The 27,220-nt window shown below is 45.7% G+C and overlaps 1 protein-coding gene across 1 annotated transcript; it reads left to right on the forward strand.

Moving 5' to 3' along the window:
- The first annotated feature begins 491 nt into the window (after positions 1–491).
- Positions 492–2,268, forward strand: LOC122374694 (carbonic anhydrase 2-like). Its single transcript, XM_043353612.1, has one exon. It carries the CDS (start codon positions 1,272–1,274, stop codon positions 2,142–2,144), a length of 873 nt encoding a protein of 290 aa, XP_043209547.1. The 5' UTR covers positions 492–1,271; the 3' UTR covers positions 2,145–2,268.
- The last annotated feature ends 24,952 nt before the right edge of the window (positions 2,269–27,220 follow it).

Raw genomic sequence — 27,220 nt, forward strand, 5'->3', positions numbered from 1 at the left:
TGGTCATGCGCGAGTTAACGTAACCTTTTATGTAGATTATTAGACACATCTGGGTAAAAGAAATACAATCCTGATAAGAGCTATGTCATGCTAACTCTGCATTACCTTGTCAATACCTCGCAAAATAAGTACAGTGACCCAGCCGTAAGTGACCTGGGGTCAAAACCTTATATAACATGAGATGCAAAGTTCACGCATTGCAGCGTAGGCATAACATCATTAAATATTACTGAAAGATGATTTAGATGAAAGAATAACATAAAGAAAATGTTTGTGAACAATTTGGACAGATGAACGTGCATAACGAAGCGCCGGTATGGTGCATGGACTGCAAATTTTACCGCACTGATTTCTAGCTGTAGTGTACCTTACTGTTATTTCGTGGGGTCTAATTGGTAAATAATGGCTGCCGCTGTTTCCATTTATGGACAGTTTTTCATCTTCTTTGTTCATTAGTTAAATGATAGAATGTAGTTTGTCACCTTCGTAGCTGTTAATTTATTTTCTTGATTCCTATTTCTACACGCGAACGTTCAAAAGCACAGGTCCAAAATAGGTCAGTATTAAACTTTATAGCTATAAAAGGAGAGCAGATTTCTTCAAGCTTTGTTCGGCAGCTCTTGACAACCTTACAGAAACGTAGCGAATCTTGTTTTTGTTCGCCCAACATTGCGGAAAAGTAGATCGATGTCCGGAATGCCCCAGCCACATCAAAGGTAAAATGATGTGATATCCGTATAAGGTTAGCACGAACATGTATTTACATGTTTTCACACTACAAAAACTCGGCACGAGGCGGTACTAAACACGTGAGAGATGTGAAAAAGTGGACATGAAAAGCAGTGAAACTACCTGTTTATTGGAATGATGTTAAATAGGCCTATAGGTAAATTCTTACCGTGCTTATGTAACATCATCGCAGCGCTTGCGTGTCAAAGGTCACAGCACCATAATTTGGTGGCGCGTGAGGAATGCTAATCCGCGAATATAACCACAAGTCAGCCTTTACTCTTGCGCGGCATAGCCAGGTGATGGGCGGGATAGCCGGCGCAGAGCGACCGTTGACCCTGGTGACTTAGCGGTTTCCTGAGCACTGCGCGCTCGGCGCCGCGGCGCGATGCGGCTCGATAAATGGGTGCGCCGTCCGTGGCTCTGTTCCAGTGCGGCAGGCCGCCACCCGCCGGCCGGACGCGCGGCCCGAGCAACCGGACCGGACCGGCGTGCCAGCAGCGCGCAGACAGCACGCACGGTCCGCCGACACGCATCCAGCCATGTTGGCGATGCCCTGGTGGCTGATCATGATCTTCCTCAAGTACACCAACAAGGCTCCGACCGGCTCGTTTGACTACGGTGACACTGACAGGTGGGCCAGCTCCTACCCACTCTGTGGTGGGCCGATGCAGTCCCCTGTGGAACTCACTGCTACCAGGACTACCATCAGTCGGACGCCCAAGCTGCGATTTGCCCGGGGACTGAAAGACGGGGAGGTTGAGGTCACCAATACTGGCCGAGAGATCAAGTTGAAGCTGCTCCCAAAGAACCAAACCGAGCCGCTTCTGGAGCTAGTCTCTTACAGCTCACCCATGAACGGTGCCTACACGTTTGCGCAGATGCACTTCCACTGGGGCCCTGGAGCTCAGCACCATGGTTCAGAGCACTGTGTAAACGACCAGTACACCGACGCCGAGGCTCACTTTGTGTTCTTCAACAGCCGCTACGGCGGCTTCAAGGAGGCGGTGCGCCACTTTGACGGTCTGCTGGTGATCGGAGTGATGCTGCGCGGCGCGCAGCAGCCCGGCGGCCTCGCGTTCCCGACGCTGGGTCTCGAGAACAAGCTGCACGCCATCGACCTGCCCGGCAATCGACTGACGCGGCGATCCGACCTCACCTACTTCAAGACGCTGCTGCAGCACGCGGTCGGCAACTTCTACAGCTACCACGGCAGCCTGACCACGCCGCCGTGCAACCCGGTCGTCACCTGGATGGTGGCGGCCAAGCCGGTGGATGTGAGCAGCACCTTCCTCGAGCGGCTGAGGACAGAGATCTTCGAGGACGCCGACGGCACCCGGCCTCTGGTCAACAACTGCAGGCCAACGCAGGGCCGAAGCGGACGCACCATCACCAAGCACATCAGCATCGGATAAGGCCGCCAAAGCCACTCCGCGACGATGGGACTTTTGTAATCTGTGTCATGTGCAATGGCTGGACCATGGTTTGTTGGAGACGTAGAATACTGTGATTTATAGGACCTTGCATTGAACAATTTCATTCCCTGATTTGCTGGTCAAATAGGTGACTGATTTTGCATTGTTTTATTTTTTACCATCGTGCATTTTGTACTTGCTAGATAGTCAGAAGCTTTATGTAGTTACCCAGCCATATCAGGATATTATTTCAAGTGTTACCATAATGTGTCGTGAGCCGTATTTGGTGAGTAGTCACACTGAAGGTCGATGCTGACGCAGAGCCATAACTGCTCACCTCTGTAATGATCAAACACCGGCTCCACATGTCGTCCCTGCATCAATCATGAAGTGTTGTATGTGTCTGCTGGGAAAGTGCTCAGTAAATGCAGTACCTGCACTGTAAAAACGATGCCTTGCATGGACAGCTTTTTGAAGAGCGAAAACGATCCAGGAAAACGAGGGCATCGCAGCGTCCTTGATTGGGTGAAAGTTTCGGTGCACCAAGGACAGAGCGGGCCCCACGATTACACCGCATTACGGCAACCAAACACCGACCAATATTGAAACGTACGACAAACACTCAAATACAATCCGCCTGCACAATACAACATCCACACAGGGCATTACGCAGTCACATCACAGGCGAGCCGTTGCGCGCCTCCGATATGTTGTGTTAGGACCGGGTCCCACGGCTCGTCTAGCCGGTGAGACGTCGCCTGACCTTGGGTCGGCCAGGTGCGCACTGCAGACCGCTGACCCTACACAATGTGGCCGCAGTCAGCTGAGCCGCGTGATGGCACGACCGATGGCTGCAGCTATCCGTCACAGGTGCAACTTCGAGCTGCTGTAATAACCGCTGACGTGCAATGATTGCAAGGAGCGAGCACCGTGTGGTTGCGGGGTGTGTTACGTTGCCTGCTTCCTCGTAATTCTCCTGTTGAATGCCGGATAAACAGCTACGCAGTTTTTTTTTTAGGCTGAGGCTGACTGAGGTATTTGTCATGACACACCCAATTCCTCGTAATTGACGACCAAAATAACGTTTCCTTTTCGCAATATCTGGTGAGATGAGGATTATCAAATGACGGATGTGACATAGGTATAATAGTGCATGTATGGCTTAAACTTTTGAATTCATTTTAAAAGTGGATAAAAACGCAAGAGATTACCTAACGTTTCGCATTTATTGCTTAGTCATGGGTCTTAGAGATCATGGGTTTTAGAGTCATGGCCCATTGGTCTTAGTCATGGGTCACTCACTCTAAGACCCATGACTAAGCAATAAATGCGAAACGTTGGGTAATTTCTTGCGTTTTTATCCCCTTTTAAAATAAATTCAAAAGTTTAGGCCATACATGCACTATTATATGTCACTTCTGGTGAGATATTCTTGTCACCGGCTGTAAAAGGAACCTACGCAAATTGAAGATATGTTCCCGAAATTTGGGAACCTAGTAACTACATACCTACATATGTGGTAAGCTCAAAATTATGTGAATAACTGCAAGCATGTCATAATGCTACAATGAAAAATAACAGGCGATGTCCAGCACATGGCGTCGATTCACTTCATTCCTGGCATTTGGGCAGTGCCACACATTTCGGCGAAGGACAAAGGCTAGATAAAAATGACGAACAAGGCTGAAACATGTCTCAGCAGCGTACGATAGTCATATTCAGAAGTTTTGCTTGTAGATGTGCGCATAGCACTCATTGTGGAAGCTTTGCTACATGCGTCTTATGTAACCACCAAAATCTGTGAGATTAGGCACAGAAGCTAGAGAGGTATTTATAAACTAACTTCAAGATCGCTATTTACCCTCGCATGTGAATGGGGGGGCGGATGGACCCCCCCATGGGTTTTCGCGAATAACTCACGTAAAAAACGGCCGATCGCGACGAAACTTTCAGTACCCTCACATTGATCAATTTTACACCTACCCTGAAAATTTCATGACCCTGACCCAAATGACCTTTGACCTGTGACCTCTTTTCCGAGACCATGTTCCGAGGCCGGAATCACGATTCTGCGTATGTCGGCTCGCATTAGCCGCGCGTTTGCAAGCTTTTCGTGGATTCAAACGTTCAAACATGTGATTTGATGTTGCTTCCATGCATTAGGGTGGGCGTCAAGGTCACCTGAAGGTCAGGTCAGGTCATTGACCTTTGGTGACCTCGGGTGACCTCGGTTCAATTTTTCGAGCTGTACATGTTTCTAGGCTAGTTTTTGGAGCTGAATTCGAATTTAGCAACCATTTGAACATTTACGAAGTAGTTTTGGTGCCTTCGTAACATGTTACGAAGCTGTCAGAGGCGGTTGACACGTACTAAGAATACCCGTCACGATGCCTTCTGGTTGACCTGACCTGACCTGACCCGACCTGGTCTAAATGCTTAAAGACATCATCTGTGATCAAAACTAACACGATATTCGTGATCAGCACCCCGAAAAACCTCTTAGAAGCCACACTTTACGACTTTCTAACAGGTCCCGATTTTCCCGACTTTGGGTCATTGACCTGACCTGGAAGGTCACCCAATGACCTAGGACCTTAAAATTGGGTATCATCAGCTTCCTCTCGTCACGGGCAACACGCTCGTTTTTTCCGCGAAGCTCTAGCTCGATCAGGGGCCAAACGGCAAGGGGGGGGTCCAACCGACCCCCCCCCCCCCTACACATTAGAAGCTGGGGCATTCCACGATAGATCGTACCACTTTTTTCCAATTTGACACCCTCATCTCTCGGAATTTGACGAGAATTGGTCTCAGGGGTAATCAGGGGCTCTGAATCCACCTGTAACAATTTCAGGCTTATCAGATAAGTATTTTTTGAGTTATGGTGTATAACATTTTTTGGATCCTGCTTTGCAGCGCTAAGTTTGGCGGGCTGTAACTCTAAGACGGATTATTTAAATGCCAAATGTTATATAACATTGAACTTGCAATGAAACAGAGATTAATATGTATTTTTGAAATTTCGAAGAATGTGCTATTTTTGATACATGACATATCGAGTTTTCTTTCATTTGTATTTTTTGGACTTTGGGACCAAATTTTTTTGAATTTTTATTTCTTTAACCCTCGCCCTGGCAGGGCATTTTTCATAACACGGCCTGGCAGGGGGGGGGGGTCGATGCGACCCCCCCCCCCTCGCGATTGGCTCCTATGGCACCTAGAAACACCAAATTTGGTAGGTAGGTGAACCCCCTGGAGTTCTCGCCCCTGTGCAAATTTGGTTGCTCTAGGTCAATATTTAGGGGGGTTTTGGGGGGTATAAATGTAAAAATTTCGCTAAAAACAGGTCAAAAGTTTTTCGCTTATAACTTTTGATCTAATTAAGATAGAGCAAAAACAAAAGCACCAGTGAACTCAGCACGTCAAGGCGCGTCGAATGATATACTTTTTAGCTTGTTGAAGTGTACTTAAAGTTTTTCTTAAATTTTAAGTAAACTTAAATTAATAAATTAAGTTAAAGTTAACCAAATTGCATCATATCGCATATCATTCGATTCGGCTGATCACCAGGAACACAATGATACCATTTTTTAAGCTCTAGCGTCATTATGTGCCAAGTTATTGGCAAAAATGTCATTTGACCTCAGTTGACCTCATTTGACCTGACCCATGGATAAGTACACCAAACAAAGAAGCACCAAGTGACCTGCTGTTAAGTACTGTGGCTTCAAAGCACAAAAGTGATAGAACGAAGCGGATATCTCCAGTATTTTCCGAATTTAGTATTTTCCCATAGGCTTAACATTACGACGTAATGACCTCTAACTGACCTCAGGTCAGTGACCTCAAAAAACCCGAACTATATGTTATACAACTCGGTGAACTTAGCACATCCTGAAAGTTTGAAGGAAATCAGTGCAAAACTGTGAGTTGTACAGGTGCAAAAAGAAAATTGAAATTTGACCATGACCTTGTACCGGTTTTTCTGACATGGTGACCTGACCCAAGGTCACCCGGACCTGAAATTTTCAGGTCATATGTAAAAAGGTTGCCCCATAGGCTGTGCCAAATTTGGCGGCGCTGCGCGCCGCCGTTTTTACGCTATCTTCGAAAAACCTTAGGGGGGGGTCGCATCGACCCCCCCCCCTGCCAGGGCGAGGTTTAAAAAATATTTGGCTCATTGTTAAGAAGTATGCAAAAAATTAGGAAGGTGTTCTTTCTATGTATGTATTTATTTTACGTCACGATAGCGGTTTCGAATAGTGATTTCGGGAGGGGAGCTTATAAATGGGGTGGTAAAGCTGCCTAGTGACATCACGGCTTACTGAAATTTCAATTGAAGTCTGAGTCATCTGAAAAAAGTGAAAAGAGGGTTCATCCAACCCTCTTTCCTATAAGCGCGAGGGTGAAAAAGGCTGTTTGGTTCTGACATTGTTTTGGACGCCAATGACCATAGCTGTCCGAGATGAAAGTTACAGGACGCATACATGGTGTCCTCCAGAGGTCTCATAACTTGTATATCTGGGAATTTTTTAAGGTTACATGAGGTCAGGTCGGTCACGTGACATCACTGTTATAAGTCAATGGGGAAATATAAAAACTGTTATTTTGGCGCCGAGAATGATCTAAAACTATCTCACGTACATGGTATCGTGATTTCATGCACTCCTTATGCTTCACTTTTGCATTGTTAACCTTGCGTGACGTCATTTATGACGTCACTAGGGTCGTACGAGTTTTTCGTCAATAACTCCCGATCAAATGGAGCTAGAGAGTCGGGAAAGCCACCAATGGACTCGGGAAGACCTTCCGAATCGAATGCTATGCCATATAATACCCTTTGCCCAGTTTCGTGACCTGAGGGGCTCTGACCTGACCTTGACCCGAGGTCAACTACTTAAGTTGACCTCACCCTAGCAAAAAGTATACCATTCGATGCACCTGAGCTAGGCGAACACAGTGATGCCAAAATCGCGGCTCTGCGGCCATTTTTTGCGAAGTTATTTACTAAAAACCGAACCCGTAACTTCAGTCACTTGACCTGACCTCAAACGCTACCGGTTAGCCTGAGACCTTAAAATCGGGTACCAATCGCTGCGACTTGTAACGGCACACACGCTCGTTTTTTTCTGCGAGGCTCTAGCTCTATTAGAAGCGAAACGGCGTGCTGGGGTCGTATCAACCCCTCCGAAACCCATTTTGCTTGCGGGAAAATGAGGAATTTATAGAAAGAACACCTTTCTATTTTTTTGCATGTCGATTTGCAATGTCATGAAGATTATTTTGAAAAAATAAAAATGTGAAAAATTTTGGTCCCAAAAGTCATTACAGGCAAATGAAAAAAGCTTAAGGTTTTTGCTCAACAATGAAAATTTTTCTTTGGAATTTTTAAATAAAAATATTAATTTTTGATTCATCGCAAGCTTAGTGTTGTTTACTGTTTGTTGGTTACTTAACCCGTTCTTGAGTTATAGGCCATTAAACTCACCATTACGAGCCGAAGTTAAAAAAATGTAATGCAATATAACTCAAAAAGTTTTGATCTGAGAAGTCTGATATTTTGCCAGGCGTCTTTGGGGCCTATGATTACCCCTAGGACAGATTTTCATTAAAATCTGAGAGATGAGGGTGACGGGCCTGGTACGATCTATCGTGGAATGCCCCAGCTCTGGCAAACGCCGCACACATGCGAGGGTTAATGTGACGGTAACTGCAGATTGTTTGAAATAGATAAACACAAATCATATTGTGGGCGCCAGCATTTACAATTTAATGAGCCATGGCCGGGTCTCATTTTTAGACCCAAATGATGTCAGCATGGTCGTTGACGTCTGCCGCCCGCGTCATCACGCCTCTCGTGATACAGAATAGGATAGCAATTCAAACAAAGAGCTTAGCGCCGTGTGCGTGAGGGCACGGCGGCCCATATCGGTCGAAATGGTGTCCCGTCAGCAGGGGGGGGGGGGAGGGGCGGATCTGACAGCCTGCCGACTGGCACGCACAGCCGTGGGCGGTGGGTGCGCTGCGCCGATCGGCCGACGCACCGGCGCAGCATTCCTCCGCCAGGCACACAGCGCGCCACAAGGTCGACGCCGCCGCACAAAGCCATAACGTTCTTGGATACGGTCGCATTATTGATGAAGCAAGGTCGTACCGCAGTTTTATACACCGAATAAGGAAAACATCCTTGAAGCCGTGCGTGCGAGCAGCACTAAATAAAACTGCACACCCAGGAAGATACAGAATTCTGAGAATGCATTTTGGATGGCGGACACGGGGTCTTTGTTGATTCTTTGTGAAAACCTGGTCACATTGTGTCGCCCGGGACAGACAATGATGTCGCCAACACTAAAAGGCCACCCAGTGATCCGGTAGCTCTGTTGGACATGGCCAGCCGTAACCTTCCTGTAACAGTTTCCCTGGAACCAAACAGTTTTACAAACCCAGGTACGGTTAGGATTACACGTGACCTCAAATCCAATGTACTGGATCTGATGATCTATGCACAGTGTGAAAATTTGTTATCTTATCTCAATCTTTAATATACTGAGCGATGTAAGCCTGACGATTATGCCTTTTTCACTCGTCTCGCGTCTTTTAGGAGTTTTGTCTCTGGGCGGCACTTCTCACGCCTGGTTTCCTCATGCTTCTTCATGTGTTCACTAATTGGATAACGGCCTAGCAATGCACATGCGGATATGATAGCGAGTATGTCTTGTAAATTTTACACACGATACAACTTAAAGACCTTAGTGGCCACGTGTTAACGTACTACGCTTTTGATGACATACGTTTTTGATAACATCATGAACTCGTATTTGAGTTCATGAAAACGTAACAGGATACCTGAACAATGCAGAATGCACAATGCAAATGAAGTTAGATGACGGCGATTGGTATGTATACTCATTGAGTTTTGTAGTGTAGAGATATGGGTGGTTAAGGAGCAATGTTTGCTTTAAATTGATAGAACGAGACACACAGTCTCTGACCTGATGTTTGACACATGTAACATGCCGTTCTGCCTAGTGACTCGCCGGTGCATGGGTCGTCTTCGCGATTAGGTACTCGAGGGGTACTGATAATGCCAGAAGGGAGGGAGGGGAGGGGGCATATCAACGGACCCTACAGGTCTACCTGTTCGCATGGCACCAGAGCAACTATTAACTAATAACTATCCTGGCGCCTTAGAGATTGTGTGGGTGAATATGCATCTTGGCGCCAGCATGGCCTAAATCCAACAGGAAGTTTAGCAAATTTATACTTTAGTGAGGAGGACAAGTCTGCATCCTCCTCTCCAACGGTGTTCATGGGAAGTACCATCACCTCCAACAGCTGCACAATGACCTTCCGCTGCAATAGTATTGTGCCTGTTTGACACATGTGAAGCAGGAAAAGCGCCAAATAACGGTAGCTGTATGCACTGTCTTCTCCCGCCATCAGAAACCTGAAGACCCGCGTCCCTAATCTGTAAAACATGAAACACCAAGCACCTGAGGTGCATGCTTGACACTCTGCGTAAAAATGATGGCGTCGAGAGAAGGATGCACGCATGATATGGCATGCATGCGCAAAATCACTCGGGACGTACGTGTACTTAAAAGTTAGTTCATTACTTGAAATAAACAATGGTTTCATTGCAGTCTTAAGTATGGTCTTCTATAAAAAAAACATGAGGTAGCGAAGCAAGACGCTTTCCAATACTCTTTTTTAATGTGAGCTAAGGTCGCACGGTTGAAAACGGTGATAGTGCAGGGTCTAGTTTATCCAATGGTAAAATTGCAGCTGTCTGTTGGATGATAGGTATTTACATATTGTTCCTTTCCTGTTTTTTTTTATAACAAAGCTGTCCACCGATCGCTATTTTCCTGCAACCGTTTCACCAAACGTCTGTGAAAACATGGTTCACTTATTTTATCGTTTTATTCAAAGACTGTCACTTGGCAGTCCAGCGTCAAGCCAATGTGCTGCTAAGTCGTGCTAGTTTTGTTTATTAAACAGAGTTTTTATACAGGTATTTACGTAATCAAATGGATTACTTGTATGTGATAATGGCAAGATAAGAAAGTTTTGCAAAAATGTTCGAATATTCCTAATTCCTATGACAAAGTTTGCTGAATTGCTTGGGTCACGCTATGTAAGCGATCTCACAGCGTTCTCATGAAGCGAATGTAACGGATCAACAGGAAATTCGGACACAACCAGACAGCCCTCTTCTGTTCAGCTGTTTCCGACAGAGGATTTATGAGTTTTCCGTTACATTTTCCTATGTTCGATCGACAGTTATGCCGTAGCTGAACGAGCATTAATGTATCAGCGATCAAGAAAACATCCGAAATCGCATGCCACAGCTGATTAGAATGATATACTAACTCACCAACTGTATTCTTGTTAATTGCAACATTACATTGGAGCCTCACTGCATGTTAAAGTTAAACTGTTGCAATTCATAATTAATTTTGCCCCTTAGAAACAATCAAGCTTGCATTATACGCCATTGCTAAATTCAAGGTACCTACAATACTTTCTCCCTGTATTTTTGTACATGGATCTTCGCTTGAAAAATAGAGTAGGAAACCTTAACTGAATGTCATGCTTGATTTTTAGTGATAAGGTTTACTGGGTTTGTTCCCGTCGCTCCTCTAACCTCCTCCAAGCTCCTCTAACCTCCTCTCGTTTCAAAAAATCGTTTCCGTCGCTCCTCCAAGCTCCTCCAAGCTCATCTTGATTTCACATCTCACCACCACTATTTGCCTCCTCCCTCATCCCAAACGAAAGTTGGTTTTTTGGAGGAGGCTCTTGCGTAGACATATTTGGCGCACGTAATACAAATGTGAATTGTTTATAAATGATATTTGAGGGAAGTGGAAATGATTTTAGTGATTGATGACGATTGGATATCTTTAAATAGTAATGTTTGATATTAATCTAAGGTTATTTTATTAGAAAGCGATTATTATCTCTTGATTTATGTTTGCGCGCCATAAATCGCCGACCGTTACAGCCCGCAAACAGCTGATTTCCTCGCGAAAATGTTCCCGTGGCTCCTCTGAAACGGCTCTCCTCCAAACTCATCCAACCTCATCCGAGATTTTTTGGGAGGAGCGACGGGAACAGACCCATATAGTGCGAAAATCTGCACCTACAATAAAGCGAGCAATAAATGCGCGTAAATTGCACGTTTCAATTGATAAATAATTTGGGTTTTCCTGTGATTAAAGGAAATGAAACCATGCACCGGTGTTCATGACTGATAGCACTAATCTCGCTTCGCCTCAGAAAAACCTCAACCATGAGCGAAATCCGCGATCGATGATGTGAGATAGTATTAGTAATCGACTGCATGTGATTCCGCAAAAAAAAGCGTGTGGGAGATGCAGGGATACGGAGCCGTGAAAATTTCAGACAGCTCTGGCTCCGGCTCCGGCTCCGGAGAAAAAAACTGCTCCAGCTCCGGCTCCGGCTCCGGGTAAGATGTTATGGCGGCTCCGGCTCCGGCTCCGGCTCCGGCTCCGAGTAAAATGGTGCGGCTCCGGCGGCTCCTCCGGCTCCGGCTCCGGCTCTGGCTCCGACTCAGTATACCCCCTATGCGCAGGGATGCGGAGCCGTGGACATTTCAGACAGCTCCGGTTCCGGCTCCGGCTTCGGAGAAAAAATTGGCTTCGGCTTCGGCTCCGGCTCCGGGTGAAATGTCATGGCGGCTCCGGCTCCGGCTCCAGCTCCGGCTCCGGCTCCGCACCCCTGGGGAGAAGCCTTTTTTGCAAAACAATACTTAGCTCTTTTTTTCGAAAATTGAAGCTTTCAAGCTCAGAAGGACGGTGTTTCCATATCCATAGCACTGTAAGTGCGAGCGATTGAGCAGAAACAGCTTGCTCTGATGCTTTGAGTGTCCGTCTCACTATGAGGGTGCTCTCCTCTCAGAAGCCTGCAGACTAGACTGTGCCGCCGTGATCGAGTGTCGTGCGGTACAGTCTACCCATTCAGGCGCTCCGTCCGCGCCGGCCGTCTCATCTCGCGTCGCTCGGCCGCCAGATGGCAGGTCGAGCGCTAGCTCTGCCGGAGCTCAGCACGGTCGGACTCGGGACGTCGAGTCGCTAGGACAGTGAGCCGTACGCCGAACACAGACAGAGGCAGCAGACGGCTGCGTTCGAGTAACTTTTTTTGTGGGTACTACTGGCCGTAGAGGGGAGGGGGGGGGGGGCGCACAGGTGCCATCCTCCCTTTTCAGTCGGACCCAATTTTTGACAACACGTATGGTAATTAGTAGGTAGCATTTGGAAACATTAGCACAATAACTCAAGTCTCAATCTTAGACATTTTAGCATCAAGAGCATCTCAACAAACAGCAAAAGGGAATGCGGCTCTACACATCTCGTTCCTCTGCGATGACCCTTGATCCATGCCAACTATTTGCAGCTTTCGAGTCGCTCTTTGTCTTCACTTTGGTATACGTGTAAAGGCTTTCTTTCACCATTCCGTCATTGCCAGCCGCAGGACAGTCAAATTCTTCTCCGCCATGCCTCGAACCACTGGATCCGGGCTGGACGGTCACCTTTATCCGATATGCGCCTCTGCAGGGGCAGGCTCACGTGCGATTGGGGTTTCGGGCGACCGTTAGCGGGGCCGGGTGGGCTGTCCATGTGACGGACTCAGTCCCAACGGCGCACCAGGGTGGCCGCCCAGACCAATGTCACACCCTACTTCCTATATCATCCCACCGGCTCTGCAGAAAAGTTATGACAAGACCAAAACGGCCTAACCCTTCAAAATAAAAGAAAGGACTCATTTGTCTTTAGAACAGTGGGGTACAAAACTCATCACTATTTATAACTGCGCTACAATTCACTAGAAGCGCAGTGTGGGTTTCGTGATTTGATGCAGCACACTTCCGTCACGTGCGTTGTTTGAGGTTGTGTTCAAACTGACTGACAGCTTCTTACATAATATCAATTATCATGCATATCAACTCAGGATTCATCCGTGCAATGTAGGTCGAGTTCAGTCGTGCAATGAGCTGAGAACTTTGGCTTGCTTTCCACTCTTTACCAGGCAACTGACTTTATTTGGGTGGCGTGATCAATAGCTTATCGATAGTCTCAGGGATGATGTGCGATAAGTGTACTATACGACTTAACCCTCGCCCATGTAGGGGGGGGGGGTTGGTGCAACCCCCCCCCCTGAGGTTTTTCGGAAATAGCGCAAAAACGGGCCGGATTTTCACAAACTGAGTGCCAACGCCCGAGGTTTCCTGCCGGTGGTACGGACATCGGTTGATGGATCGTGATGAAACTTCCCATGCATGTTGGGGCAAGTATTGGCTATCATATGGTATAAGAAACTTGACCGGGTCAGGTCAGGTCACGGAGCTATGACGTCACAAGAGGAACAGCGTCCGGTACTATTTTTGAAAAGCGCCCGAACCACTATTTTGCTAATTCTTGTCACCTCAATGGGAATATGCAGCAATATTAGCTTCTATAGGGAGCAAATGGACATCCCAAATCCAAAAATACAATCAGATTTATAAAGTTTAAATTTTGATTTTTCGAATTTCTGCCGCCGACTGTGACCTTGCCGACTTCCGGCGCTCCCAACACGCCATTTTTAGAGCTAGGGAAACGAAATACATACCAAACGATAGAGAATTGATCAAGGAACACGATAGTGAAGGTTTCAAGTCGATATCTCCCACCGTTTTGCCGCAACCGCCGCGGAAAATTTGAAAAAAGTCTATTTTTCCGAAAATTTGACCTTTGACCGGTCAAAAGTAGGTCAAATGTTGACCCAGGACCAAAAAACATACCACCAATCGCGAGATCTCGGCGAGAGCAATCCGTTGGTCTTTTCCGCTAAGCTCTACGACGCTCCGTTTTCAAACGCCAAGGGGGGGGGGGGTCGCACCAACCCCCCCCCCTGCATGGGCGAAGGTGGCAGATCGCCGTTTACGGGCGAGGGTTAAACTACAGCGAGTAACGACCGAAAGATTCGGCAGCTGCCAAGCCCCACTGAGCTTTGCGTCACGATGCCTTGTCCCACATTGAGCACACCCATACTGACACCTCCCTGACGGCTCGACGGCTGGTATGTGGCCATCGTCGGCTGCTCGCTGCCCCAAATACGGTCAGACAGGACCGGGTCGGCAGGCGCGCTGTCAAACCTCGCTGGCCATGGGGACGATTTTTGTGTGTCGGTACGACCGGTCTATGTATGCGGCAGTTTCGGTGGACGGCTGTCAAACAGTGGAAATCAATCGGCTAGGGTGGGCGCACAGAATTAGTGAATGCGTAACGGGTCTCGAATGTTCTCGATGCCGAGCCTGTGCTCCGCCCCAGGAGCAGGCGGCCAGTTCCCACCGTGTGCAGTTTTAGGTGCGGTTTCTTGATTGCGCATTTTTCCTGGTTGAAGCGTGTTTCACATGATTGCTATCGTGACGTATGACATAATTAACATGTGACAGTCGCGTGTCGCGTGTCTAGAGCACAATTGTTTTCACCCCCTTGGCCTCATTATTCAAGCATTTTACTAAATATGCCGGATCTAATTCCTTACCGACAAGTTTAATTACGTATAATAACATTGAATTATTCGAGACAACATCCCTGTTCTGCTCACACAACTCAGAATTGGACAGAACACTACCTTATATGGAACACAAGTAAAAACTGCCAGCATTCACATACATACAAAAGGTCTTCACCTTAAAAAATGCCCTTCACGGTCTTTGCCTTCACCTAAACGGTATACTGTTCCCAGCGGTTATTTGTGATTTGTTAACCATTGCTTACTTAGGGCAGGCTCCAATTGTTCTTGCTTAGTAGCGTGCTACGGGAATACAACGAAACTAATTTTCATATTAGACGCTCAGAATATATGTGATTTGAGCGGACCCAAGGACAGTTCAACCAATTAGAAGTGAATATAACGAGGCTTGAAATGATCTCACGCATGTCAAAGTGTTTTTATTTTAGGCAAAATAAATATCTAAAACAGTAAAACAAGCTTTCGGCATTACGCCATCATCAAGTTTGAATAAATTAACATGTTTTTGATTTTCAAAAGCTAGAGCACAATCATATTGTTCCAGGCATCCTCATAGCAGCTCACTTTTTAAACGTATTGCAATACGTTGCAAATAGTGTGGTACATTGCACATGGCAAGTAAATAATGTACAACAATGTATCATTACGTACGCTACAACATGACATGCACACAATATATCATAGGTACAACAAGGTCAATAAATCTCATCTCAACATCAGCCGCATACATCATCAACACCCGGTTGCAGTAAACATTGACATTATAATCATATTGAAAAACATTGCCGCTGTTCTTAGCTCGATTCCAGTCAACCAGTCGTGAGTCGGGCAAGTCAGTTTGTTTTAGACTGTATTAGACTAGAATAGTAGACTGATTTAGACTAGAGACTGGATTTATGTCGAGCTTGGAATTTGCCCCTGTCCTTTACTTACGCTACATTGACGATATTGTCGGGGTCTGGACACATGGGATTGATCGCCTGAACCATTTTTTCAACTGTATTAATGCTTACAACCGATCCATAAGCTTCACAATGGAGTCTACCTTCAGCACCGGTCAACTTCCTTTCTTAGATACCCTCATAACAGTATACTCCACCGATGAGTACACCACGGAATTATACTTTAAACCGATGGCAGCTCCGATCATTCTCCACTTTACGTCCGCCCACCCCATGAGTACCAAGAAGGCCGTTCTCAATTCCCAGATCAAGCGAGCGATAAGGGTGTCATCTGACGACCGAACGAGGGATCGCAGCGTAAAGCGGGTAAAACTTCTGTTTGAGCAGAACGGGTACCCAACAGCCATGTTAGACACGAGCATAAAGAATAACCTTCGCAAGCGTAGTGAACGTAAAACTCGGCGCAACAAAGAAAACGAGATATTCATGCGGCTTCCCTATTTAGACGAAAACGTCGTTAGAAGAGTCAATGGTGTTTTGAGAAGATCTAAAACTAATATCAAAGTAGCCTGGATTAGTGGTCCCACAATAGGAAACAAACTTATCTCTTCCGCCTTCTCTAAACCGCCCTGCCCAGCCGGGACTAAGCACTGTCACACCTGTGAGAGTGGGCTGAAGGGTAAGTGTACTAAGAAAAACATAGTCTATAAAATCACCTGTAGCCTCTGTGAAAGAAACGGACGAACTGAATTTTATATCGGAGAAAGCACCCGCCCTGTACGTTATCGATTCAACGAGCACCTAAGTGACGCTCGCCTGAGAAAACCAGACACCCCACTAGGTGAACATATTGCTGATTCGCACTTTAACGCAAGTAGCACTGAAATCAACTCCACCTTCACTATTGATATAATCGGTTGGGGACGGGATTCTGCTGAACTAAAAATCACTGAATCCATCAAAATTAGAGACCTAAGGCCCACATTAAACATGATGAAAAGCTCATGGCCCCTCGCTCGTAAACCATAGGTCATAACACACACACACACACACTTCTCTCTCATTCACTCACCCCTCACTCACTCACACTCTCACTCTCTCACTCACTCACTCTCTCACAAACTTATACACTCACTCACTTATCTCTACCCTTTGTTTCACATGTTTACTCTACCACGCACACGCACACGTACACATGCACCGAACTGACTTGCCCGACTCACGACTGGTTGACTGGAATCGAGCTAAGAACAGCGGCAATGTTTTTCAATATGATTATAATGTCAATGTTTACTGCAACCGGGTGTTGATGATGTATGCGGCTGATGTTGAGATGAGATTTATTGACCTTGTTGTACCTATGATATATTGTGTGCATGTCATGTTGTAGCGTACGTAATGATACATTGTTGTACATTATTTACTTGCCATGTGCAATGTACCACACTATTTGCAACGTATTGCAATACGTTTAAAAAGTGAGCTGCTATGAGGATGCCTGGAACAATATGATTGTGCTCTAGCTTTTGAAAATCAAAAACATGTTAATTTATTCAAACTTGATGATGGCGTAATGCCGAAAGCTTGTTTTACTGTTTTAGATATTTATTTTGCCTAAAATAAAAACACTTTGACATGCGTGAGATCATTTCAAGCCTCGTTATATTAATAATAATCATGTCATCCATCCTCGCCCACATAAAAAATTAGAAGTGAAGTTGTATGGCAGCATCGGTAATGCTTTGTTTGTATTTGAGCGCGATATGTATACCTATTTGCCTCCCCTGCAGGGGCGTAGGATCCTATACAGTTGGGGGGGCTTCAGCCCCCCCAACCTGCTGGTCAGCCCCCCCAACTTGCCAGGCAGCCCCCCAACATTATAAAATATAGACAAATTAAAGAAAGCTGAACTTGGCAAAGTTACAATTTTGGGTAGTAGTAAAGCAGGCGTCACACTTCTTTTTGCAACCAAGGAGATGCGCTGTAGGTTAGGCTGTAGGGTGTAGGTTTTAGGTTTTAGGTAGTAGATTTTAGGTTGCAGGTTGCAGGTTTTTGGTTGTATGTTGTAGGTGAGTTTGGGTCAGGTTTGGTTAGGTTTGGTTTGGTTTGGTTTGGTCCGATTAGAAAGCATCTCTGGAGTCTGGGTAAAGCGCCTCTCTGCTTTATGACTAACTACCCAATTTTGGCCTTAAAACTAACTGGGGCTTTGAAAATGTGCATTGCAATGGAGGGAGTGAATTTAATTTATAAAATGACTTTCGAGTCATTAGAAAGAACATACTAGTAAAACAAAACCAGGAAGGTACCTACACACATAAAAATCAACTGTGGTTTTAGCAAGCCTGAAATAATCAATTGGTGAACATGTTAGGACGCCAGTACAGCAGTCGTCACCAAGCAACTTCGGTTGCGGTATTTTACAAGAACGGTTACTTATCTCACCTCCCGAACGTTGTCACACCGTTTTTGTAACAAGACTAGTAAAATTTGAGTAAAATAGAGGTGAAATCAAGGCCGGTGAAATATCGTCAGCTGATTATGTTTATGATTATGTCAAATCTTTAAAATGATAACGTCATAATGAATAAAAATAAACTGGCATTATCTTAAATGGATTTGGCGAAAGAAATTTGCACATTCACTAACTTTTAACTGTTTTTTTCATCTTTTTTTTCTAATATATCTCTTATGTCTCGCCTTCAGAAGAAGGCCAAATCCTTTTTACGGAATTTGACGTCATCGCAAGCATAATCAGCTAACGATACAGCACAAAACCTTTGGATGTTACTATGCGTGCGTTCGGCGTCCGGATAATCAGGGAAAATTATCCCGGATCAGCGATAATTATCGGGGATTACGTTCGGTATCGCGATAACGAGACATGTTGAAGATAGGCACCCACCAATAATTTTCCGGCCGAGAATATCCAAACGATATTTTCCGGAGGCCGAACGCACGCTAAAGCGGCGCAGAAAGCAGAAAAAAAAACAACAAAACAAAGGCGCGACACTTGACAGCTTCGTTTCGTTTGTTTAGGGGGTGGGTGCAAGGCCATGTGGGTGGAACTCGGACGGTAGGACGAACGATAAGGACAATTGTTCAGGGACGTACCCAAGATGGACGGGGTGCCCCCCCCTCGGGGTTTTTCAGGAGGCCCCCGTGGGCCGAAGGCCACGGGGGCCAAAATCACGTCGGAGGCGAAAGAAATTCAAGGGAATCCCAAAAATCACGTCAGGATATTTAGGGCCTCTGACCAGCCTGACAGCTAGGGTCCTTCTTACTTCCTGGGCCTCCTGTGAATAACTGCTAGTGTCTGTGTCTGACCGCTAGGGCCCCTCTGACTCCTCAGTAGAGAGGAGGCCCTCTGTAAGAGGAGGCCCCTCTGTATAGAGAGGAGACCCTCTGTAGAAAGGAGGCCCTCTGTAGAGAAGAGACCATCTGTAGAAAGAAGGCCCTGTGTAGAGAGGAGGCCCTCTGTAGAAAGGAGACCGCCTGAAAGCAGAAGGCCCTCTGAAGAGAGGAGGCCCTCTGAAGAGAGGATGCCGTCTGTAGAGAGGACTTTCTCAGTAGAGAGGAGGCCGGAGGCCCTTTGCAGAGATGAGGTCCTCTGTAGAGAGGAGGTCCCCTGTAGAGACTAGAGAGGAGGTCCTCTGAAGAAAGGGTGCCCTCTGAAAGAGATAGACCCTCCGTAGAAAGGAAGTCCTCTGTAGAGAGGAGGTCTTCTATAGTTGAGAGGCCCTGTGAAAAGAGGAGGCCCACAGTAGAGAGGTGGTCCTCTCTAGAGAGGAGGCCCCTCTGTGTTTTGATTTTTTTTTGCAAATTTGTGTACGTACAGGTCAATACGAGATCGTGACTGTAATTACACCAACCAACCGTGTCAAATTGAATCGGAATTCATATGTGTACTGTGGAGTGTGAAGGAACTCCGGCTTGTACTACCATACTAAAAGAGTTGTAAAATTTGTGATTTGGAGCAGTGTTTTGACAAATGCTTTTGCAAATTTTCTCGGCGCTCCGCGCCTCCGATTCATACACAAATCAATAAAAAAGGTCGTGACTGTAATAACACCAACCCTGTCAAATTGAATCAAAATTCCCTAAGTGTATAGTCGACTACAGAATGATGTTCCACTCCTCAGAAGCTATCAGTTGACTGGAGCGCTAGTTGTGCCGTTTATCACGCAATTAAGCGCCTGTCGATTGTGAGCATTAGGACAAAGTTATAATTTGTGAACTCAGCCCGTGTGATGCGGCACAGCCTACCACTCCAGGCAAATATTTGCCTGTGAAAAGTGGAACATCATTCTGTAGTCGACTACCTATACTGTTAAGGAACTCCGGCTTGTACTAGCATGCTAAAAGGGTCGTAAAATTTGTGTTTTGGAGCTGTGTTTTGACAGACGTTCTTTTTTGCAAATTTTCGGCTTTCGCAGCGCTTCGCGCCGCCGGTTCGTTAACAGGTCAATAGAGAGGTCGCTACTGTATGCTACTAATGCATTAGGCTAAAAGTGCGGTAACAATATCAACTTCTCGGGGTTTTTAAGTCGGGCGATACGCCCCCCCCCCCAAGTAAGAAATCCGTGGCGACGCACTTGTATAGGTGGATTTAACTAAAACTACTGAGCCGAGTGACTTATAACGATAAAGCTTCATCTTAGAAACGACGAAGACGAAATGCCTTTTGATCTCGACATACTCGCTCTCCCTCCCCCGGTCGTCAGAATTCATCCATCAGACCCGGCATGTCGGCCGACTTGTAAGCCCCCCCCCCCCCCACACACACAAAACGTTCGCCTAGATCCTCCCTTGCCCTCTGTAGGCGCCCTGTAGAGAGGAGGCACCCCGGGATCCTCCGCCCCCCCCCTCTTGGCCAAATCCTAGGTATGTGCCTGCAATTGTTTCGTGCATTTTGGGAGTATTCGTGTGGAAAAATTTTGCTTCCAATGATATGCAGAATGCGGGGGTTTTGCGAAATACTACAACAGAAATTGTTCTGTGACTGTCCTGTTTTACCGATCACGATCCGCCTACTTTGTCGATACCGCTATCGTGGCCCTAGAAGTAGTCGAGGAGGTCCCTGAAACAGCCGGAGCCATTAAACAGTCTACAATCTTTACACAAAAACTTGACCCTTCCGAAATGAAGTGGGTGATTGGTGAAAAATGAGTACCTAGATTTTAGGAAAGTGCAGGAGTACCTCCAAGGAACCCCTGAAACAGTTTGCCAAACTAGGGGATAGGAATCTAAATACTGAATCAATCAAGAAATTGAATCTCTCATCAGCCTTAAGTATAAGAAGAGCATACATATACCGTTTTAGTGGCATCACTTTGCATTTGAAAAGGGCGGGAACATACACTGCATAAATGTGGTTGCAAAACGTTGAGCCGGAATATAAATACCTACGCCTTATTTTATAAGCCTGAACTTGGATCCAGGGGGAGATTAAGTCATATCCCTCAAGTCATAGACCCACTTTTCACCACCATGGTCCACGCTCCTCCCCCCCCGGTCAACACCTTTTCCACTGCTGGTTTTTTCCTTCCCCCCCCCCGCTCAGCACCTTTCGTCGCCGCCCCACCGGCGTCCGGGGTTCAGCCCCCCCAACCTATTTTGCGATCCTACACCCCTGCTCCCCTGAGTTGTGTTCTGAAATCAGAGATGCCTATGCGGATCTTGATTGGTCGTGGGAAGGTAAAGTGACGCAAAGCACCATTATTAGATTAGCACACTAGAAATAGATGCGAGGGACAGCCTTCTAGTTGTTTTGGCTTAGATTCAGGCACAGCCGTAGTTTCGTTGGTGGAGTGCCGTGTCTTTAAATCGGCACTGAGCTCACACAGGATCGTTGTTCAGGAAATTCTAGGAAACCCATGGACCATAATTCTAAGACATCCAGTGATACGTCTTTGCAGCTAATACCTTTAGCGGGAACTTCGCGAAATTCAGCATTCGCTCGACCATCTGTCGGCCGAGCGGCGCGAGATGAAGCTGCCGGCGCAGCCGAAGCGCCTGAATGGGTAGACTGTACCGCATGACACCCGATCACGGCGGCACAGTCTACTCTGCAGGACTGAGCTGAGATGAGAGGCGCTCGAATGTGTAGGCGAGATAGCCAAATGGCGGGTGGGTAGAAAAGATAAATGTTGAGCAAAGCGACTCTAATTTGTTTTAGTTTAGAATGATGACAGTTGCCCGTGAGGCTACCCAGCATGCGATGAGACAGCTCCAGCGCCCCCTGCGCGTCCCTCGTCCTGCTGAGCTCGGCGTGGCCTAGATGGCGCTCTAGGATTCACATGAGGACTGTTATTTGGGCCCTACTGCTCCCGCCACCTATTGAGGCGGAATCTATGTCAAATGCCATGACCACGGTGTTTCTTAAGTCTCAGTAAACAGTGAATAACGCAGTGGTGCAGCCTCCGTATGACATGACCCTTCTATGACATGGCGTGACATGACACTCCCATGCAACATATATCCCATCGTTTGTGTTTCGAAGGATTTACATCTAAGGATCTAAGGTATGATCAATTGTTACTGCTTGTCCGCACTGCAGCACAACAGCGTTCTTGTCACTGTCCCTAACTGCTATCATTCCACTTCTAGCTGCGTGGAAAAGATGGCGAAATTTACGCTGCTGTGAAACTCCAAAGTCCAAACCACAAGTATTTATAAGATCTTCTTAATTATCGTTTGTTTTCTACTCACAAGCATGAGGTACGCCATCATGTTTGCAATGTAAACACCAACCTCGGTCCTTAGCGTGCATGAGAGCTAAAAAGGTTTGTTGTCACCATTAATACCAAGAACAAACGTCTCAAATAGAGCATCCTTAGTGCCCTTTGTCCGCACTTTTTCTTGTCGGAGTGAGTGTCACGTAGAGAGGAAACGATCCAGCAATTCTCAACAATAGATACGACTGTTGTAAGCGCTGTGTACAACTCTAACGGTTCTTTAGTGACGTCAGCTAGGTACCTAAGATGTTTCTTGAGGAGTTCAGACTCAGAACAGTGTATTTACATAGGCTCATGACAAGAGCTGGAAGAGGAAGAGAAGTTTTATACATGGGTCAGTCCTATACTTTTCCTTTACTCTTCATTTTTATGCTAATTTTCTATATATGCCCTACGTTTTAGCGATCTTACGACGACTTCCGTTTTTGCAGGACTGAATACTATTGAAAAAGTGCCGATTGCTTTGTGAGCTGTTCCATGCATGTACAGGTTTAGACCGAAAAATATAAGCTCGGACAAGAAAAAAACACATTAAAATAGCATTACATCCAAGTGATAAGCCCAATTGGAAACTCTTGAAAGCATTCGCCAGAGTGCTTGACGTTGACAATTGATGACAGGTAGGTATACATATAATTGATGACAGGTATGCATATAATAGCATGAACAGTATGCCTCATGATCAAGTTCCGATGGTTATCTTGTGGTTCCTATCTGCATTTGTATTGCCGATTTTCTGCCTTTTCATGCAACAGTTTCAGCAATAAGGTGGCGAAGTACTAAAATGAGCAGTATAATTGAATAGCGAATTGAATTGAATAGCAATAATTGAATAGCGAATTGAATTGAATAGCATAAGAAATAACCGTATGCTCACTTTCTTCAAAGGTCTAAACATTGCCTGCCCCAAAGCAAATGGATCTATTTCGGAAACGTTAATACCCCAATGCAAAAATTTTGGAAGGTTTTAGAACTGAAAAAAACGTTTCCAAAATATATCATTTTTTCGGCAATATTTAGATTTCTGCAGATAGTGAGTCTTTGGTTATGTCATTATGTTTGCATTTTTAGCGCATATAACTGCTGCAAAATAAAGAAAAAAAGCTCTAATAATTTAGTATTGAGCAAAAAACATGGAATATGAGTAAAACACCGATTATTGGGTACAGCTATTTGACAGTCAAAGTGATTTCATGAGCTTGATTGGTGAACAGTGAGGATGACCATAATAGCACAACAATTATCAATTTAGCAGCATTATCCTTTGGAGTTTTCTTGAATTCTAGTTCATTTTGTCCTCATGTTTTCCGTGTCCAGTTAATTGTCAAGGTAAATGCCAACAATATATTTTGGATATCCCACCAAAAGGGAGTGTTGAACTCTGCCTTATCAAGTGTATGGTTAAACCCACTTTGGATTAGTGCACTTTCAATGCCATCAAAACCAGCTAAATCCAGTTCGCAGGGATAGTGGATGGGCACATGTTATCATGGCTACATTCCGACAGCTAGTTAACTTTTACTGCCGTGACGAGGGTGGTCAGAAAAACTGTGGCATCCTAACGTGCAATTGCACGACATCAAATCACTAGAACCGAGTTTACCATTGGCAGTCTGCCAAAATGTCTAAAAATGCATCTTTTCGGCGGTGTTCACGACTGAAGAGTGTCGTCGGTGGAGTTCTTTCCCAGGACTAATATGGGACTGGCAAGGACGCCAACGAGGAAGTTTTACTCGTGTTCTGACGGGGCCCCCGCCCTATCGGACCATGAGCGCCAAAACAATCCGTCAGGGTTCGTCAGGACGGCAATGCCTGCAAAAACGGACGGTGGAGTAAAACTGGTCGACTTCAGACCGCTAGAATATCGATCGGCTATCGATTTTGGAGCCCCGTATCGATTGCACAGGTGAAGTCCCACGTGGAGGCGTTTCAGCCAGCATCGAATGTCGCCAGGGCGGTCTGGAGGTGGAGGGCGATTAAACGAACAAATCTACCCTCAAAAGTCAAAGGCTTGGCTCAGGATCGCATTGGGGACATTTTACTTTTGATGCTTCGAGAAATGTGAAAAAGGAAAGAAAGAAAATTGATATTTTTTATGTAGTCTGAACCTGAGCTTTAGCTAAAGCTGAACTGAAACAAACAGTATCAACTAAAAGTATGTAGTAGAGACGTGTAGCCATGAACCGATGGCTCAGGTGATCATCGACAAGCTTGTTAACTGGTTTCCCTTACGAGCAAATGTTTTTATTTCATTTTTGCACGTCGGGTCTTGTCTGAAGATATCGACTCAACAGCAGGTCTTGCCTGTTTTTTTATGCCAGTTTCCTCTTCTCATTGAGATGTGAAGCTAATAGAAATAATACGCATAGTGCGAGTTTCCTAAGCGAACAATTATTTATGTAGAACAGTTTGCAGCATGTCATTGGTATTGGCGACTGCTGGCTTTTATCTCCAGGCGCCTTGCACATTGCACAATCAATCGTAGCTTCACGTGTTGTTTTCTACCAATAACATGATGCTGATAGAACAAAGTGCTCATCCCGCAGAGCTGCTAGAAGACCGCATTGATTTTTCGTCCACGAAAACCTGGTAAATATTTCGAAGATGAGCTGGCCTGGTGCTTACATGAGCTCTGGTATGTAATAGGTGTGACTCATCCTCCTTTTTAAGAAGTCTTATACCAATTATGCGGTGACTAGTTAATCCACATATCAACTGATTCGGGTGCATGAAACGCACGCAATCGTTAACTATACTTTTTAGCAGTAAGCTTTAACTTTTATCGAGTACACTGCCATTTACGGTGTTCTCAGATCACTGACCGCACGTGAGCCGCAGACGGGTCAATGACCTGGCCTTGACTGCAGGCGGTCCGCCGACCAGCAGTGACGAGCCCAGCCGCTGACAGCTGGCCAGCTGCCGCCGCAGCAGCTGGCTTATGTCACGCCACCTCCGTGTGTGAGGTAAGCTCGCCTACGGCACCGCCAAGGACGCCTGGCCGTCTTATCAGCACGATACGCGGTGGGAACGCTCCCTTTTGTTTGCGCTTGCCCACTCTATTCCTGAGAAATGCATCCTTTCATCGCGTGCAGCTCATGCTTAACGCCCGATTGAGCTTATCGTCTGTCGGCTGTGGCGAGGGATCACGCTGCTTAATGATGCACAAGGAAGTCAGAGCCAAACTTTCTCCCCCCGCTTCAGGTTCACGTCCCCTGGCTGAGACTGACTGGCAGTGCGAACGTAACACGGTCAGTGACGTAGTCTGACATCTTACTTAAAAGGCTGGCATCGCAAGTAATATTGTATTGGTGAAGCTTTCAGTCTGTTACATATTACAAGTCCTCGGCTTCATTTTCTTTTACCAGTACTTTCTTTTTAAACTTATTTAATTGGGTACACCTCCTTAATAAAAGTAACGGTGTTGGATTGTGTTCGGAAGCCCTTCAATGAGGAGCAGCATCGATCACCAACTCGCTTTGCTACTCTAAAAACAAAAAGAGAGTGACACTATGTAGCTATTGTGTTGTCAATTCCTATGCTCGTCATCTTGTTTTCACAAAACTCTGTGTCAATCGCTAATGGACAAAATGTCGGAAAGACCGGAAGCGGCCAGTCGTTCTGCCGGAGGAAAGAGATTATATAAAACAAACTGTTTGTTCTGACGGGGTCTACTATAACTTGGTCGTGACGGTGCTGTGCTGAGCACTTCTCCCATCACTTTTGAGTGGAGAATCAAAGCAAAATATGCTGTATACGAAGCAATGGTGTACTACCTTGTCCCATTAAAACCTCAGTTTTGCAACTGAAACTTAGTGATTTATAAAAATGAGCCAGCATTACCAAACACAAAAACAGCCAGTACAGATATATCTATCGCAAACAGTAAATCAAGGAACTTATGATGCCTTCTTGTTATGTATCAGATTGGTAAGTTGGTGTGGCGCCAGTCAGTCCTAAAAAATAACCTTTCACAATGGAAGCTCATAGCGGCATAAGGACCAGGAAAACAAGTTTGGCCGTCACCGGCGGACTGATAACTAAACATAGACCTTTTTTAAGCTATAAGGCGATGAACACACTTTTGCTGTACGGTTCTCCGAGGAAATATGACATTGATGCATAGACTGATAATGATATTGGTATGGGTTTATAGCCGTTAAAGCCTGGCATTCTTGGCTTGAGAATTAAGTGTAGCAGCGTGAGAGGATTTTTCGTATCAACTAGACCGTTATCCATCATCAGGCAGCCATGGGTGTTCCCGCCCACGGCGCCAACCAAGGAAGCTCACTCACTTTAACGCAAATGTGACAAGGCGCAGCACTCCCAGCTGGAGAGAAAGGACAAACAGAAACACTTCAGGTTATGGCTTATTTTGGCTAGTCCTCCGGAAAACTAAAGGTCATTGGCAGGAAAATAATCATATGCGACCGTGCTTCATTCGTGACCCATGATGTAACTTTTAGTATAAAACTTACTGCGAGAATGTGATATCGGAGACAGGAAGCGAGTCATCACTGAAATTCAGGCGTGCTTAGGAACGCCAGCGTGCCTAGCATCGTATCCCAACTCTTGGTCTCTCACAATTTAGGTCGAATTCTGTTGGAAGGCATGTCATAATGCCAGGAGAAAATGGTGCAATCGCATCTAAGTAACTTTAATCAGCGCATGATTCGTGTTCACAATTATACTTTACTTTTGTAATCAAATATATCACTTGCATGTAATAATTAGGTATTAAGATAATCAATTATGCTTGCAGTTATGCTTGCAATATCTGTTAACCTAAGACATGCTTCAGAGACTGACCTTCGTTTGCATAATGGGTCGTTTTTTGCGTCGACTAACGAGTGAAGTGAACGCAAAAAAGCTTGAGCTTGGCGACCTGCATTGTGTGGTGGGACAT

This window comes from Amphibalanus amphitrite, unplaced genomic scaffold, assembly GCF_019059575.1.
Source record: "Amphibalanus amphitrite isolate SeventyFive unplaced genomic scaffold, NRLGWU_Aamphi_draft 001696F_arrow, whole genome shotgun sequence".
Lineage (NCBI taxonomy): Eukaryota > Metazoa > Arthropoda > Thecostraca > Balanomorpha > Balanidae > Amphibalanus > Amphibalanus amphitrite.

Excerpts from the sequence above, each read along its gene's own strand:
- LOC122374694 (XM_043353612.1), top strand. The coding sequence starts at position 1,272 with ATGTTGGCGATGCCCTGGTGGCTGATCATGATCTTCCTCAAGTACACC.